This window comes from Nannobrachium achirus, assembly GCF_963921795.1.
Source record: "Nannobrachium achirus genome assembly, chromosome: 18".
Classification (NCBI taxonomy): domain Eukaryota; kingdom Metazoa; phylum Chordata; class Actinopteri; order Myctophiformes; family Myctophidae; genus Nannobrachium; species Nannobrachium achirus.
Genome location: NC_137825.1, coordinates 45,797,492 through 45,816,513, shown reverse-complemented (window position 1 = coordinate 45,816,513; position 19,022 = coordinate 45,797,492). Strand labels below are relative to the sequence as shown.

The window sequence follows — 19,022 nt, the reverse complement described above, 5'->3', positions numbered from 1 at the left end:
GAGGAAAGGGAGAGAAGGAACAAACATATTGAGTCCATATTTTACATTTTTTAACATAGATATTTTTTTGATTTACCAGAATGTAAACCACAAACTAGAAGTTTTTAATCTGTTAAATTCTTAATGCACTCCCCCTCATTTTGTTGAATTAGGTTTTTTACTTAACTCATATATACAGTATTAGGAATAATAAGAAATAATACTTATGGAAAGTGGAAAAACTGTTTATCTCCAACAGTTTGTGAAACAACAGTCCGTACAAGCAATATTCAGCAACGTGGAGCAGATAACATTAAAACAGACAATTGAACAAAAAGTGCATAAACAATTTAACTGATTAAAAATGACTAGTTTGTGGTTTACAGTCTGGTAAATCAAAAAATATCTATATTTAAAAAAATATATATATGGACTGTTATTCGTCTCAGGTACTCAGGAAGGAATAAGGGTAGGAACAAAAGCAAAACGAATAAATGAATGAAAGAAGGTAGGCGACGGGGGGAGGGGGAGGGGGGGAGGTAGTGCGGGGGCTGCTGTTGCCGTCCAGACAATTTAATTAGGTGTCACCTTAGGACGGAGTGCCTCAATGGATTGGTTCCAAGTCTCCTTGAAAGGGCCGAACGGGGGAGTATTTGTTATGTGTCAGGTACTATCACGCTCTCGCCACCGTGCCTACACTTTGTTTTAGGAAACATGAGGTCGATAAATTAGCCGCCCCAAACACCCACAATGCATTTCTACAGCTTTATGGCTCCGCTCGCCTGATGCCCCCAATATCAGGTTGCCATGATGCGTCACGTTGATAGAAGACCGGGGCATATAAATATATACAGAACTGTACTGCAAACCAGCAACAGAATCTCAAAAAGGGCCAATATAGGAAATGTTTGTCAACAGTCTGAGGTGCACCGGGTTTCAGTCTGGAGGCACCAGAGTGTCTGCTACAGTGTGCGTGTGTGTGTGCGTGCGTGCGTGCGTGCGTGTGTGTGTGTGTGTGTGTGTGTGTACGTACAGTATGTGTATGTGTAAGTGAGTGAGTCTGCATGTGTGCTATAGAGTCCCTTTGTGTGCACTGTGCATGTATGCACACATCCATTTATACATAGCCTATTTGGGCTGAATTCTCCTGTGCATTTTAAAATGTACAAAAAAGAAAATTGTGAAATTGTAAAAACTCAATTTTGAAAAACTGTACATTAAAAAAAAAAAAAACATTGCTTCACTGCATTTTTCAACGACAATTCTGAAATCCTCCACTATGTCTATAGTGGCGTTTCCATAAAGCCTTAGGCTTAGGCTTATTCGCATAAATCTTTTTATGGAAACACTTCAAAATTCGAATGAACTTTCATTATCTGCAAAAACCTTTATGTGCTTGGAGGAGGTGGATTTTGAGGCTTTATCGAAAAAACTAAATGCGCATTAGTTAATGGAAACGGGTCCGCCAATAAATACAAATAAATGATGATGTTCTGGTCCATTGTCCTCCAAGTTAACACTTTCCCCTGCCGCTTAACGTCCATTGTATAGCGTTAGCCCACAGAACAAACTGCTTGTTACACAAGGAGTGACACGGACCGTGTGTAAATTCCTCCCGTTTTCACAACGTGCCAGCTGTAGCTCTTTACAGACTGTTGTGCAAAGACAGACTCCGAAAGAACCAGTGGTGGGCAAGGAGGTAGGGAGGGAGGGAGCGCTTCGCTGTGTTCTGAGTCGGCTCATGCGACCGTCGCTAATTCGAATGGCACCCGCAAATGGAAACAGGCTAAATTTGCTTTGTCTTAATGCGCATTTCTGATAATTCACTTCCTATTTCCGAATACGTTTATGGAAACATGACTTATGACTTGTCCTTTAGCCTGGATTATTCAGCAAATTCATGACCACTTTGAAATCATGGAGTTACAGAACATCACTGAATCGCACAATTAACGAAATTCAGAGAAAACAAGTGTTAGTGATCATATCATGAGACCATAATGGCACATCGCTCCGCATAGCAGTGCATCACACTCCCTTTCTTACTCACCTGTACAAGAGCCTCCTTCATGGCAGCCCAGTTGGAGACCCTCCAGGCACACTCCAGCACCAGGTAAGGGTTGGAATGGCCTTTAGACTGGCCGTACTCCGTCAGTGGCTCCCACTGGTTCAGCTCCTTGGAACAGCTGCATGGGAGAAGAGATTGCTTAACAGATAGAAACATTTCTCAGCCATTTCCACCACGGTGCGCTGCGTTCCTTTTTTCATGTCAGCGTCTATTTCTACTTTTCCATGTCAGGATTATTTATTCAGCATTTGAGCCGCAGACCACCATTCAGACCCAAAACATAGAATATTTAGTTATCGTTGGATACGATTTTGTCCACAATTCCATGATGTATTGATGTGGTACCATAGGACTAACAGGCAAACGTTGATCATAATAACAATTCTTCTACATTCTCTAATTGTGTAGACTTCTTGTAAATTAAGTAATGCAGGGGTTTAACAATAATTTAACTCTTGGGAGCGTAAAATGAAACCAAATGGACCCGTAAGGGTCCATTTGGTTTCATTTTACGCTCTCAAGAGTTAAGGATCTATAAGGGTCCATTTGGTTATCAACTCTCCATCATTTAGCTGGGGACCACCAGGAACCCCCTCAAGGACCAAGGACCACTGGTTAAAGGTATATTCAGTGATTGTATTTCATTCAAATAAAAATATAATTGGTACATTTTCCATTCATTCTCTTCACTAGAATGTGTGCTGAACATATAAGGACTTCCACCATGGCCCGCGTTACGAGCATAGCTAGATACGGTTTTCAGAGGTGGCCAACCAGTCCTAGACCAATCAGGGTAGAGTATGGCCGCAGTTATGTTATGATGTTTAGTTATGATGGTCAAAATAAAAGTTTTGAGAACCACAGTCGCTCTGAATTAAGAATGTCTGCTAAATGCCTAGATTGTAAACTAATGAACTCGAAAAATGCCACAGTCTCATAGTAAATCAGTTTCATACCCTGAAGCTGGAGACGTAGGCCTACCGATATTCAGTGATTGGGTCTAATGATCAAAACGAGAACATTATAATGGTGTAAAAAAATCTATAAAAAACTAAACATTTCCACGCTGTAAGGCCAGTAAGAGACAAGATGACCCCCGGCCACTTTCATTATCACTGAATACACCTTTAAGAACCACTGATTTAGAGATTAATTACCCAGGTGACCTATTGGACTGCTCGTGTTGCTTTGTTTCATTTAGTTTTGCACTCATACATGTGTGTACTGTACACTGCGGAGATGCGTGGGCCGTACCGTATCCAGTGGTCCTCCCAGAGCTGGTATTCAGGGAAGATGGCCGGGGAGGCGTTGCTCCTCTCGTGGTCCTTCCTGGCTTTCTCCATGGCTCTCTCATAGCTCTCCTGGGCCTGAGGGATGGAAGGAGAGAGAGAGAGGGGGGGAGATTTGGGGTGAGCGAGCTACACGGCTGACTCGGTTTGAGTTTTACACGGGAAGAGATGGTAGGAATATGTGAAATATGAAATCAATTCAAATTGAAATAAATTACTTCTTCAAAGTCTTTTCCATTTTACAATTCCATGTCATCCAGATCTTATTTTCCTGGGGCTGGGATTTGGGTCAGAATGTAATTGACATGATGATAATGTGTTTGCGTGACACAAAATGCCAAAGACCCAATATCACTCTATGGGTGTTTATTTCAGAAGGGATACATAGATGGTAATACAATGTGCTGTGCTTATTCATTTGAATATCAGAAATGAACAGAGATACAGTATATATGTTATTCAACAGGAAGCTGAAGTTCTTTAAAACTCCATGCATCTGTTAATTGCGACCGTCAGGTCGCAGTTACTATAAAAACCTCCACCGGCTGTCAGTCAGTCAGTCCGTCACGTCACACTTTTGCCTCTACTCTTATCTCCGGCACCATACCAAACTTTGTACACACACTCCTTGGCTGGCAAATCACAACCTCCGCCCCCGATTTCTCACATGCCCCTGTTATAGCGCCACCATGAGGCTGCTTTTTGCTGACAACATTAATGGACACTGCTTCTACAGATCTTGCCTAAAAATCAGTGGTACACACCATCTCGACAACCTCCGCCCCTGATTTCTCACATGCCCCTGTTCTAGCGCCACTATGAGGTTGCTTTTTGCAGTGTGTATACATGCGACCTGACGGTCGCTTATCTCCCGATTAGGGAGTCTTACTGGTAACAAATGCACCAGAAGAGCCAGTCACGGGGACAGTACTGTGTGTGATGTCTGCTTGAAGGGAACTCTCTCTCACCTGCTCAAAGAAGCCATGCTGCTCATAGGCGATGGCTGTGGCCGTCTCTGGGAACTTGCACCTCTTCTGCCACAGGCCTGCCCACATGTCTTCCTCCTGCAGCAGGGAGTACAGCTCTGCCAGGGAGTCCAAGATCTCCTATTAGAACAGCAAAACAGTAGTAGAATTAGGGGTGGGCGATATGGTGATAATTATCGCTGAGACGATACAATGTCTCCACGATATGCCTTTTCAGATGTATCGTATATATCGTGATACAATTGAGGGAGCCTTTTAAAAAAAATCCTGTTTAATCGTTAATACAGAGATTCATTGCAGAATTCAATTTAAACCTGCATTTTTGGTCTAAATCAGTAGTTCTCAAACTTTAAAATGTCAAGGTCTCCACTTAACTCTGACAGTATACAAATGAAACCAAATGGACCCCTACGGGTTTCATTTGTATACTGTCAGAGTTACATACTTGTAAAGTTCAATTTAGACCTCCCAAAAGGAAACCAAAGAGTCTAGTTTTTGTCAAGTAACTTGAAAAATAACCATAAAAACCAACGTGAAAAAGAATCGTGATAACATTGTGTATCGTGATACAGCTTGGGAAAATATTGTGATACCGTATTTTTCCATATCGCCCACCCTTCTCCTATCTCCTATTGAAACAGAGGAGAAGTATTTAAAATCCCTCATTGAAACAGAAGCCACTTTTATAGTCACTTCCCCCAGTGATGGCATTAAGATGAGTTATGCTAGCCTTTTTTTTTAATGCAACCAAACAAAGCCACCCCTGTGTGCGATTTTATACGGGATGCCGGCGTTGTGGAATCAGGTCTGCGCACAACAGTGTCAGCGTCTAGTGCTGTCTGACAGCTGTTTCATAAACTACTGTATATCCAATGCATTTATTTCATAAAATACTGACACACAATAGACTGATGATGCAGCAGACTGCGGTCTCAGTATCTCCGGTGCTGAAGAATATTCCTTTACCACGCTATAAAATAAGTAGAGCATGCTAAAGTTGTATAACCCATTCTGCTTTTGTCAAAAGGTCTCCCTTTCTCTCGTTCTCTCTGAATCCGTCTCTCTTTCTCTGTTACACACTCGCGCACACACACAGCTGTCGGTAGATTTTATATATATAAAAAAAAAATATTTTATGTTTATTTAAACTAAGCCTATTCATTTCATCCAGGCAGCATGATGAAGAAACATCACCGCCTTGAACAGGCAGTGGAAAAGAGGCTAGAACCTTATTAGAATCCCCTATTGAAATGTTTTTTGGGAATTTAAACGGTATTAGAACCTCATTGAAACAGTATCCTACTGAAACAATATTAGAATATCCTACATAGCATGTGCAGTAGGGTAGAGTATGCCATCAATCTGAAAAAGTCGATACAGGAAATCAGGCACTTTTTAAGTGTGGCAGACAAACAACACTGTTTGGTGGAGATTATTTTTCGAGAGATTCAGAATCTTCCGAAGGGGAAATGCCACTAACCGTCTGTGTTAGCAAGAGCATGGAGAGACCTCTAATGAGTATTTGGTACTAAACTAAATCCATTACTTTATACTTTAGCTCAGGGGTATAGGCAACCTTAAGCACAGGTGCCAACATTGGTACAGGGGTGGGTGATCACTGGCAAAAGTGTGAGAGTGTGCACTCATATCTACAGTATATGCAATTTACATCCTGCATATAATTCTACATTCATTCAAACTGATAACTTTGACTGGGGAGAGAGTCTATATATTTCTAGAGAAGAAAAAAATAAAGGTTATTTATGGCCTGTCAAAATGAATTGGAAATATGACATTTTGATGTGGTGTCATAATTAAACACAATGTTGATCAAGAAAATGAAAACATGGCACTTCATGTCAAAAAGGTTGCCGACCCCTGCTTTAGCTTCAAACCACCATCAGCACCGTTCACCAACAGAGGCGTCAATTGCGTATGGAAAGGCCATACCTTGGCTAAAATAAGATATACTTCTTAAAATAAATTGATCATGCCTGTTGCTAAGGTATGGCAACATGACTGGTGCAGTCATGTTGCCATACCTTAGCTTTTGCTGAACTGACGCCACTGTTCACCAACCATCCCCCTCACCTGCTGCGGCGGCGTGATGCTCTCCTGCTCGTAGAACTCCGTGCTCTGCTTGGGCTTGCTGTGCAGGCTGAGGCCCTTCTCGAAGGCCTGCTGCTCCAGCATGAGCGTGGAGCGCAGCCACAGGTTGTGGGTCTTCCCCAGGTACTTGAGCACGCAGGGCCGGATGGGAATGGGAGGCACGCACTGGGACATGGCCTCCACGAAGCAGTTGAGGGCGCTGGGCTGGCAGTCCCGCTGCGCCTGGTGGCTGCCGCTGCACAGGAACGGGCTCATCTCCCCCGACAGAGCCTGGCGCCAAGAGGAGGAGAGGCACGGATATAGTCTTTAGGGGAGTCTCTCGTTGTACCGCAGGCTTGCTGAATCTAATACTACAGTTTTACTATAGCGACGGGACATTTTGACCTCTTTTCAGACACCAGAATATACATGTGGAAATGGGGGGGCGGGCGGGGTGACAGGAGCAGCTATACAGCTATATGTGGAATAAACTCCCCGTTGCACTTAGAACTGCAGACTCACACCCTAGCTTCCGCCGTGGTCTGAAGACTGACCCATTCAGACTCCACTTTAGCCCATAGCACTTACAGCCCATAGCAATTTAGATAGCATTTTTTATGTTTTAAGTTAAAAAAAAATTATGACATTATGACCTTTTTACTGAATAGGTGCTTGGTCTAGTATGTTTTTCTTAGATTAGCCTACTGTTGGGTTAGCATATTATAGACCATTCACACATATACAACACAACATACAGTTTATAACCCCTTTTTCTCCCTTTCCAGTGCAACACTACACTGGAAACCCATGTTTCTTATTCATTTCTCATTTGTCTTTTGGTTATTTATTTAGTTTGAAATGTACTTTTATTTATGAGTGTGTTTTTCTTTTTTTTTATAGTTTGAGAATGTTTGTTTTGTATATATACCTTGCTTATTGTAAGTCGCTTTTGATTAAGAGCGTCTGCTAAATTCTTAAACTGTAAACAGTAAACTGTACACACAGAATGCCAGAGAGAAAGCCAGCAGAGAGAGAGCTGGTGCAATTATAGTGCAAAGTTAGTTAAGTTAAAGTACTTTGATATAAATGTTTTAATTAGAAAACAGTCTGTACATTTCTGGGTTATTGGATGGTTTTAGAAAATGTGTGAAAATTTTCCAAAAATAACTGTTTTAGTGTACAGGTTTGCTTGCACTTGGAACACCATTTAAGAAGGAAATGACTGTCGGCAGCATTAATGGACCTAAGATGCATTATAAATGCATGAAGGGCGACTTCTGCAATGGCCACCGTGGTATCATCAACCGCCCAGCTTAACTTTAACTGCGGCGTATTGATGTTTCGTTCGAGGGATGCAACACAATGCCTTCTTCCAGGAAAGGGGAGAGCTGAGAAGATGCATGGGGACAGTAGCTTAGTGAGAAACATATCGTCGTTGTCGGGTGGAGACCTTGTATGTCCAAGACCGTTCGCCTTGTATTTATCATTTTAAAAATGAACTAAACTAGTGAAAACAGCAGATCTACAAGCACACAACGCCTCGCGCCGCGAGGCGTTGTGTGCTTGTAGATCGGCTGTTTTCACTACTTTTGTGCGACGGCCTTGTATGACGAAGCAAGGCTTTACTTGGTGAAAAGAACGTACAAACTTGAAACTTGGAGATACGAGGTTTCTGCCCGACGGTGACGATATGAGAGGCTCGCGCAAATAAGAGGAAAGAGACGGAAGAGGGAGAACGAGCAGGCATCTGCGGTCGCGTCCGTGCAATCTTGAATGACTGGCACTGTGGCGCACAGGAATAAAACGATGCTGACGGTGATGAATATCGTTTCCGCTGCTCAATATTAGCGCGAGGAGCAGTAAACAAATTCGCTTTAATTTGGTGGGCGGTGAGCGAGGGCCTGTGTGTCAACCATTGCCGGGCTAATGGGGGGGAAAAAATGCCATCCCGTCTTGCTTTCCCGTGGAATTATCAGCCTGCCCACATAGCGACCCGAGCAAAACTGTAATCACTCTATTTACTCCATAAATTGATTTCCTGCAGCCGTGTCCTGAAATGCCATAGGGTCAGATATGTTTTGGGGAATTAACGGGCGCGTGACCCGCTCGTGACTCGGAGCCTGTCGCAGTGTGAAAACTTTGTAATTAAGACGCCATCTTTTTCCAATTCCGGTACTTTTCAGAGTTTTAATGACAGGATCACTTTAAATCATTGCTTTTTCTTACGTGACTCAACATAATCCAGGCATCTGGTTCGTTAAACTTCATTTTCAGTATTTAATATAAATGAATATGTCCTCATCAAGTGGAATTGCGTATTTTTCAGATGGAAAAGGGATTGCCAAGGTCAGCGTTACAGTCTTCTTTCTTGCACCAGTGATAAGATACATGAGAAGGGAAGTGTATGCATGTACTGTATGTGAGATATAGATCCTGAATAAACGTCCCCAAAAAATATCGGAAGCACGAAGCTGGAAATAGAATAGTGTGTGTGTGTGTGTGTGTGTGTGTGTGTGTGTGTGTGTGTGTGTGTGTGTACGCTCACTGTATGAGCAAAGCTGCTGTCTGCAAAGTCAAATCTGACCCTGTACAGTGTGTATTCATGTGTGTGTTCATTCATGCAAGTGAATGTGTGTGTGTGTGTGTGTACTGTGTGCGTGTGTCTGTGTGTGTGTGTGTGCGCGCGTGTGTGTATGTGTACTGAGACCGACCAGGTCAGCCCAGGGCCAACGACCTGTGTCAGGGAAGCGCGCGGGTCGGTTTGGATGACTGATGAAGACAGGGACCGGAGATGAGTCACGCGGACACTGCTGTCTGACCTGTCTGTATCCTGCTGACCTTCTGTCAGGAGATCCCCAGGTAAGCTACCTTCTCCAGGAAACTGGAACAAATTAGAGCTGTCCATTTTTTATTTTTTTTTCCCTCCTTGCATTTCTGCTTTGTTTCGACAGACAGGAATATAGTGCCATCGGGTTGAGCCTTTTTTGACACTTTCCTCACTAGGGGATCGCAGTTTGTTCTTACCATTGTAGCCATAACAACAATAAAGGCGTTTGGTGTAGATTGAAAAGGAACGCACCAAGTACAGTGCAACTCAAGCCCATTTTACTAAGTGTCAGGGGTTAAAGTGTAGTGATATTGATACATTCCAAATATTATCAAAGCATTCTGAGGCACCCCAGGACTGGCATCACGGCACCCACGTTTGAGAGACCCTGGTATACTCACATGCTGCTGTCTGTCGGAGAGGATCTTCCAGAGACGAGGGAAGAGCTGGACCCAGGTCCTCTCTGCCAGAGGTGTGGAGATGTGACACAGCTGTACCAGGGCATTGAGGAGCGCCCCCGTCTGTCCAAGAGTGGTCAAAAAAAACAAAAGGAAAACACTAATGCTCAATAAGGGCAAACTTGACCAGAGATGGTTCAATCATTTGTATGGTATAGTACGGTACAGGTGAGAAATATGAGGGGATATTAATGCTTGATTTTGTCTGTAAAATGAGGAACAAACATTACAGTACATTCTATGGACAGGATGTCCTAAACCTAGCATAGTACCTAGTCTTAGTGCAAAGACTAAAGCTTGGCATTTATACTTGTGCTTCATTCAACAGAGTGGATGTTGGGTTGGGATTAGCCCTGATGTGCCAATTTATCTCAGATTTTGGTGACCCCATGGCCTTTCCTCTAGCGCCATGCTTATCCCCAATGTTCTATGTGCAATCAACTCATCTCAAAATAACGTGTTTGCAATCTAAAGAAGCTTGTTGAGTACATTCCCCAGAAGATGAACGCTGACTACTTGAGGGATCATATTACGCTAGTGCCACCCTCAGTGCCGTGTCACGTTTTTCAAGTGTGTTTTAGACACAAATGAGGTAAAATATTCTCAAGGATTCGGTAGCACTTTACAATAGTGACCTGTTATAAATCATTTATAAACATTTATAAATCATTTATAAACAGTTTATAGATAAGTAATAAACATGAACAAACTGTTTATTGACATTTGTTAATGTTTACCTAAACATTTATAACTGTTTTAAACATCATTTACATGTTATTAGTAAGGTATTAGTAAGTAGTAAACTAATCATGAACAAATCATTTTTTTACTAAATCAATTATAACCAATGCTAAAAATCACATGTAATGTGTAGGAATTCATTTAAGAATGTCTGTTAAGGTGACCTCCATGTTTGTTCATGTTTAATATACGCTTTGTAGATGTTATCAAGAGCCCTAATGTAAAGTGAAGACTATTCATTGCGACCATCAGGTTGCAAGTTACTATGAAAACCTCCCCCGGCTGTCTGTTAGTTCCTCGGTCAGTCTGTCCGTCACGTCACGTCACGTCACATCACATCACGTCACGTCACACTTTTGGCCCTACTCTTATCTCCGGCACCGTTTCCCCTATCCATGCCAAACTTTCCAAACTGCTAAACATGAACAAACATGGAGGCCACATTAACAGACAGTTGTAAATAATGAATAGTCTTCACTTTACATTAGGGCTCTTGATAACATCTACTAATGATTTATAGATATTTAAGGAATGTTTTACAAAGCATAACCATGAACAAACAAGGAGGCCACATTAACAGACAGATGAAAATAACCAGTAAGACTCCCTAATTGGGAGATAAGCAACCTCATGGTGGCGCTAGAAGAGGGGCATGTGAGAAATCAGGGGCGGAGGTTGTGGTTTGGCAGCCAAGGAGTGTGTGCAAAGTTTGGCATGGATAGGGGCAACGGTGCCAGAGATAAGAGTAGGGCCAAAAGAGTGGCGTGGCGTGACGTGACGTGACGTGACGTGACGTGACGTGACGTGACGTGACAGACGGACATCCGGTGGAGGTTTTTATAGTAACTTGCGACATCACGGTCGCAATGAATAGTCTTCACTTTACATTAGGGCTCTTGATAACATCTACAAAGCGTATATTAAACATGAACAACACATGGAGGTCACCTTAACAGACATTTGTAAATGCATTCCTACCTACACATTATGTGAATTTTAGCATTGGTTATAAATGATTTAGAAAGCATTTACAAATGTAGATAAATGGTTTATTCATGATTAGTTTACTACTTACTAATACCTTACTAATAACATGTAAATGATGTTTAAAACAGTTATAAATGTTTAGGTAAACATTTACAAATGTCAATAAACAGTTTGTTCATGTTTATTACTTATCTATAAACTGTTTATAAATGATTTATAAATGTTTATAAATGATTTATAACAGGTCATTATTGTAAAGTGCTACCGTTTGTAGGATGAATCCAACTGATTCTTTGATTTCCTCTATTGCCACCGTTAGGCCAATTTTCCATGTTCATTCTGTTTACAAAACAGTCATACACGTGAAACAATCAAATCAATTGGGGAATTCATACAATAATACTGCACATTTTTCACAAATGTTGAGCAAGGGTTTCCTCACCAACAATGGACTAACAACCCGCCCCTGCAATGTAGGCTATCTGAAGCCAAAAATAAGAGAAGAGCTGGATGGAACAGAAAAACTAGAATAAACATAGGAGCAGAAGATGGTGGGAATGTGGGGAAGCAGGGGGTTGACAGTTTTCAAAACACTGTCTGCATCAGTTACATAAAGGTGCGAACCTGCATTTTAAAGCTACAGTTTGGTTGTGAACAAAATATTAAAAGGCATTCCAAAGACAGGAGGACCACAGGTGGCTGTCATAATGCATGTAGAGGGAAGACCATATCCGGGGGCAGTGCTGTCAAAATATGACAGCTCTAAAAAACACTTTGCAATTAAAGCATTTGTCATCATGATACTGTATGACTGTGCTCCCCACGCACTGTTCTGTACCTGACTTGAATAAGACCATTATCTCCAGAACAAACTATTTCCCGTTTATCGACACTTGATATTGAATGTTTTCAACTAAACAATGTGTTACTACTGATAACAAGCTGCTTGGCTATGACTATGTTGAATCTAGACCCTTTTTTTCCCCCTTCTCTTCATCGCCATGGCGATGAGCCACATACTGTATGCCTGTCTTCTGGTGCCTTAAAGCAGGGGTCTTCAACAGGGGGCCCGGGACCCCTAGGGGTTCCTCAGAGTTACTACAGGGGGTCCTCCAAATCTTTGTGTGATAGAAACTTGTTTTTACCCCTTTTTATACTAACCACTTTAACCCTAGCATCCATATTCTGAGAAGCCAAAAATAGCAGCTCTACAAGCTCACAACGATGCGTTGTGAGCTTGTACTGTAGATCGGCTATTTTCGGCAAAGAGCTTTGGAGGGGGAAAAGAGCAGACTAAGTACAGAGTGAAAGGTCAAGTTTATTATGCACAGTATTGACCGTTCAAGCGGTTAAATATCTGAAAACACACATTAACTAACATGAATCGAAAATACACTGTTGATCGTGCTGTCAAACAATGAAACTTTATGAACAGGTTGTGGGGGTCCCTGCTTCATCTCTCTCTCAAGTAAGGGGTCCTTGGCCTGAAAACGTTGAAGACCCCCTGATCTAGACCCTTTTTCTCTCTTCATCGCCATGGTGATGAGCCACATATGCCCGTCTTCTGGTGCCTTAAAGCTTTGCCTTCCGTTTGGTCTCAGAGGTGTTTATTATCCAGGGTCCTTGATGAGGACTCGAGAGCTCATTAACATTTCTCCAGTGGTGCTACATTAAACTGTCACCAGTCAAAACAGATCTCAGTCCCCGCCCTGTGCTCCACGTTCCAGACCAGCAGGCACTGGGATAGCGTTTTTTCCACCAGAACAATGGACTAACGGGCTGTTGCCTGTCTGCCTCTAACATACACACACTCAAGAGTAGGGTTGGGACCGGTTTGGTTTGAACCGATTCCGAGTCTTTTTCGGGTACCCCTTTTCGGTTCCGGGTAGAACCGGTTCCTAAAACGGTTCCGGAAGTTCTCATATACTGTATATATATATATATATATATATATATATATATATATATATATATATGTCATAGTCTAATAGAGAACCAGCACGTTCAAGACGCGGAGCGTTCGCCGTGCGGTGCCGGGGCGGCGCCGGGGCGGCGCCGGGGCACCCACAGCAACGTGTTCCAGGCGGAGCCTGGCGGAGCCCCAGACACGAAGCCCAACCGAGTTACGAAGCCCCCCTGTATCCACGAAGCCCCAAGCGGCGCGAAGGCCAGCGGTCCTTGGTCCTGCTCTTCGCCCCCGAGCGCCGTAGGCGCGAGTGGCCGCGAAGAGCGGGCCAGGGCCGCGCGGCCGGCGGAGCGCCGCGCGAGTTACGAAGCCGTGGTGGACGCAATCGTTATATTAATATTTGCAAGCGCACGATAATGGCTAAGCTAGGCTAGGCTAGGCTAGGCTAGGCTAGGCTAGGCTAGGCTAGGCTACGTAAACAACGTCGCAAATATAGTCGCAAACGAGTGACGTCAGCGCCTTCACTAGTAAATGCATAGAGTATGAGTGAATGGCTGTCGTACGCCACCTGGTGGTGATTAGTGTGTGGTGAACTACAAAACGAGCGCTCTTACAATGAACGTCCTGGGTTACCCAAACATCCTGTAACATATATATATATATGCATATGTGTATATATATTTTTATATGAGATACTTAAAGCGTGGTTCCTGTGGAAATAAGCCTCGGCTTTCTAGGATCTCCTTTTAGTTGACCTTGTACCAGTGATTTGTACTGTCATGAAACTGTACTTCTTTCTTTTTATGTCGAGGAACCAAAACCCAAGGCATTTCACTCTTGTATACTTTTATAATGAGATTGAACACGAAAGCAATGCTTTAATCTCTTGAAAGCTGAATGAAGGGGTGATTCTATGAGACCCGGACGTACCTTGACCTCCCTCAGCGAGTCCAGGAACTTGTCATGGCGGTTGGTGAGCATGTGCAGCTGGTTGCCCGCGTCCCGCTCCGCCTGCTCCTTGGTCTTGGGGATGGCCGTCTGGTCGCCCGGCGCCAACTCTATGTCTATCTCCACATCCTGGCCGAGAGAGCAGGGACGTGCAGAGAATGTTAGAGAGGCAGGGGCTGACATTTCTAAAGGGGCCTTTTGGTGGAAATATCGAAAATAGCAGACCTCCAAGCTCACAACGCGTCGCAGCGCGACACGTTGTGAGCTTGGAGGTCGGCTATTTCAATACTTCAATATACTGTAGAAATGTAAAGGCCTGCTGACACGCCCCGAAATGATACAGTAGGTCATGTGGTCTCTCTGAAAACGGTCTGAAATAGTCTGAAACTCATGTCACAGTGTAATCTGCCCCTCGCTCCCCAACAACAGCTGACCAGTACAGTAAGTAGTCTCAGTACAGTCAATTCATTTGATTGGCTTATAATTGCGCATTCCCACAATGACATCATAAAAATATTTACACATATTTCAAGATGACTTTTTAAAGTGACAGTACCCCTTAAGGTGACAGCACCCCTTTAAGTAAAAGTCCAGAATTCAAAATTACATTCAAGTTCAGGAGAGTTTAGACTAGGAAGTTCTCTTGGATCCTGCCTTTAGCTATGGCATGGAAAGAGGACATTTGCATTTGTTTCACCATAGTAAAAACTGCATTCATGGTCTGGAGAGGGCACTTTTTTAACAGAAGGATAAAAGGGCAGGGGCTCAAGCCCCCTTTCATGTCTATGTCACATGTGTGCACGTACCTGACCTCCTGGCAGAGAGAGAGAAAACATATCTCCATTACGACGGCTTTTGACATTCCCTCATGTTTCCATATTGGCTTTAAAAGGAGGGCACTCTACATGAATTAAATATGCTTTCAATGGCATTTGGGATGCGGGAAGAGCGGGGCTGAAAACTGACACACGTGTCACGGGGGAGATGAGAGAACCACTAGCCATGAGAGCACTCATCTTCCACCTTCACTGGAGGACCGTGGCGTTGGACGAGCACTTATGGCGGGGAGAACGCACTCGTCTTTGTGAGAAGGCACGTTTCTTCCAATGCATGCCAGTGGTATACAGTAAATTTACTTAAGTACTAGAGGTCTTTTTACTTTACTTGAATATTTCCAATTTTCAATTACTTCTACTCCACTACATCTCGGATCCACATATTGTACTTTTACTCCACTACAATGATTTGAAAACTTTCGTTAATAGTTACTTTGTAGATTGATTATTATTACAAAACATACATTAACAACTACAACGCTATATACATTTTGGCAATTTGAAAATAGCTGATCTACAAGCTTGAACTTGTAGATCTGCCATTATCAAAAGATGTGTATAGATTTGAAAACTTGAAAAGGGACATTCCGAATAATGAGTACTTTAAGTCCCTTTTGATGTCAATACTTTTGTACTTTTAATCAAGTACATTTTGGACTTTTACTTTATGTAACAGAGGATTTCCATATTGAAGTATTGATACTTTTACTTAAAGGCCCGCTGACACGCCCCAAAATTATAATAGTATGATAAAGTAGGTCACGTGGCCTCTCTGAAAACGGTCTGAAACAGTCTGAAACTCATGTCACTCATGCCCCTCGCTCCCCAACAACAGCTGACCAGTACAGTAAGTAGTATAGTAGTCTAAGAACAGTCAATTAATTTGATTGGCTTATAATTGCGCATTCCCATAAATCATAAAAATATTAACTCATATTTTAAGATGACTTTTTAAAGTGACAGTACCCCTTTAGGTGACAGTACCCCTTTAAGTAAAACATTGGAGTACATTTTCCACCACCGATGCACTGCTGACGCTTGTGTGTGCGCGTGCGTGCGTGCATGTGTCCTCGTGTGTGCCTCCTCCCTCCAGCTTCCCACCCACCTCTTCCTTGGTCTCGCTGTTCTCCCGCTCGCGCGGCTCCTGCTTGACGTGCGTTGCCATGGCGAAGGCGGCGCGGTCGTGGCTGTCGGCCAGGTTGATGACGTTGGTGATGGACGGCAGCATGGAGCCCTGGCAGCTGGTGCCTATGATGGTGCTGCGCTCACACACCGCCAGCAGCAGCTAGTTGAGACGCAGGAAGACAAAAGCCAACTGAGGTAAGAGACGAGTTTAGAACGGGTACACATTATTGTGTATCATTATTTCATGCTTTAACCATTGAAAAATAGCAGATATACAAGCTCACAGCGCGGCACCGAGTGCCGCGCTGCGAGCTTGTAGATCTGCTATTTTTTTTTTTATCGTGAACATTAGAATTTTGACCCGATTCAATAAGTGTCTTTTGAATCCTTCTATGAGTTTTTTGAAAAACCTATGTTTCTATGTCAGCAATCTGGCTAGCCATCGTCAAAGAAAAGGTCCTTTTCACTTAAATGGAGGCTCAGTTAGTCTGTTCTTGAGAGACTACTATGTCAGTGGTTCTCAAACCTTTTCATGTGAAGGACCACCAAAATGATGTGTATTTGGCCACGGACCCCCATCTCAAAATATTTAGTTCCAGGGACCACCCAGAAAAAAACTCAAAATTTGAGTTACAAATATTCGCTTTGAAAATAAATATATTCAAAGATTTGCACACATTTTCACGACTTTTTCAAAAATAGCAGATCTACAAGCTCGCAGTGCGGCACCGAGTGCCGCGCTGTGAGCTTGTAGCCTTGTACATCTGCTATTTTTCAATAGTTAAAGCATTCAATAACCCTAGGCCTAAATGGGTTAATGGCTAAGACAAAAGACGACATAAAAGGATCAGCAAACCTTTCCTTGTTTTAATGAAGTCAAGACTTCATTATTTCCGAAGGACTAAAAAGGATTAAGGTGACGGATCGCGTTGTCACCACACTCAACACTAGATAACTCTCGCTGGGCACTCTCGCTTTTAAAGCACACTTCACTTTTAGAATAAAAAGCCCTCATTACTGTGGAACTGTGAACGCGTTCCATTTGAGTTGTAACATTTTAGAACTCTACGCGCCTTTCATCACGCTGCATGAACTGACACCACCCCCCGTCCTCCAATGAAAGAGCACCTTCCACCACGACCATGTGGTTCATGTGAATTCCAGGAGCACTTTAATTCTAGAGTCATTATTTGACTCGTTTTGGCAATCATGCAGCCCACGAGTCCGGATACAAATGTTTGCCACTTTCAATTTGTCTATTTTGGGCATGTCATTATACATATTATTTTCAAACAAATTTGAAAAATAGACGATCAACAAGCTCACAACGGGTTGCGACGGGTAGGTCAGCTATTTATTTTTGAAAAAAATCTGAATAAGGGGCCGGGCTGCCGAAGTGGTGGCCCAGGCACCCTATAGGGTGCAATGCCTGACAACGTGTCAAGGGTGGCCATATATGGATTCTGTTAGTGTGGTATGTGGCCTCCATATATGGGCATTCCCATACGAATCCTGTTAGTTATGGGCTTAATATTGATGACATCAGGGAACTCCATATATGGGCATAAAAGGGATTATGTTAGTGATGTCACAGTCATGTGTCAGGGGAATTCTATGGGTTTGTCGCCCTAACATCACAGTGATGTCAGGGCATGATGTCAGCGCGACAAACGCATAGAACCACAGTGTCAGGCGTACGGACAAGCTGTGACCGTTCACCTACGAACCGGTCACTCCCCATCTCTCTCCCCATTTCCTGTCAGTCTACTGTCGAATCAATAAAGGCATAAAAGCCCCCCAAAAAATCTCTGAGATAAAAAGAAAAAATATTTTTATTTTATTTTGTCCAATCTGAAAACTGGTGGGGCTCTGCTTCTTCTCTCCCTCCACTACGGTACCTCTATGCACTGTTTGATCCAGAAGTGGCTCCCCATGGCCTCCCAGTTCTGGGAGCAGCAGATGTACAGCAGCCTCTCGTAGACGCGGCGCTTCATGGAGGAGTCGAACACCTCAAAGAACTTGGCTCTGATCAGCGGCTGGGCGCAGCGGAGCCCCGACAGGAAGGCCGGCTCCAGCTTGGACGTGATGTCACTTCCTGAGAGGCTCTCGTCCCTGAAATGGAGAGAATTTCATTTGCGCTTTATAGATTCTGTAGCCCCCCATTTCGTCGTTGTCGGGGGAAAACCTTGTATGTCCAAAACCGTTCGTTTTGCATTTAACATTTTAAAAATGAGTTAAACTAGTGAAAACAGCCGATCTACAAGCACACAACGCCTCGCACCGGGAGGCGTTGTGTGCTTGTAGATCTGCTGTTTTCACTACTTTTGTGCGACGGCCTTGTATGACGAAGCGGGGCTTTACTTTGCGAAAGAACGCTTGAAACTTTTCTCCCTTTGAAACTTGGGAGATATAAGGTTTCCACCCGACAACGACAATTTGCTTGCCTTCAAAACGTTTGGCTCAATTATTTTCTGTGCTTTCAGATGTTTTTATAACCCCCCATGGCATTTCTTTTATTTTTTTTAATCTCAGACGAGCAAATCACAAATTAGTTTCTCATCCTTTTATTCTCCGCTTTGTTTTAAAAACGCAGGTCATTTGATTTTATGTGCAAATAAACGATCAAAACCTATTTCCCATGTGTCGTTTTTTTACACAGACAAAAGACAAAGTGTCAGATCTCGGCAAAACACAGAGGATCACACCGTCGTTATAGGTGTCACAATGGCACCACATACTGCGCGCATGTGACAGTGTCACGGGCCGGTCAAGGTCAGTGAAGCA

The 19,022-nt window shown here is 43.1% G+C and overlaps 1 protein-coding gene across 2 annotated transcripts in view; it reads right to left on the bottom strand.

Moving 5' to 3' along the window:
• Nucleotides 1–19,022, bottom strand: part of trrap (transformation/transcription domain-associated protein) — a 216,545-nt gene that overhangs the window by 77,569 nt on the left and 119,954 nt on the right. For both annotated transcript variants that reach the window (XM_080747821.1, XM_080747822.1), the window contains exons 48-55: nucleotides 18,137–18,350; nucleotides 16,219–16,398; nucleotides 14,260–14,406; nucleotides 9,639–9,758; nucleotides 6,414–6,701; nucleotides 4,305–4,442; nucleotides 3,302–3,414; nucleotides 2,030–2,165 (exon numbers count right to left, since the gene is read on the bottom strand). In XM_080747821.1, the coding sequence (XP_080603947.1) occupies nucleotides 2,030–2,165; nucleotides 3,302–3,414; nucleotides 4,305–4,442; nucleotides 6,414–6,701; nucleotides 9,639–9,758; nucleotides 14,260–14,406; nucleotides 16,219–16,398; nucleotides 18,137–18,350 (1,336 nt within the window). The remainder of the gene's footprint in view (nucleotides 1–2,029; nucleotides 2,166–3,301; nucleotides 3,415–4,304; nucleotides 4,443–6,413; nucleotides 6,702–9,638; nucleotides 9,759–14,259; nucleotides 14,407–16,218; nucleotides 16,399–18,136; nucleotides 18,351–19,022) is intronic.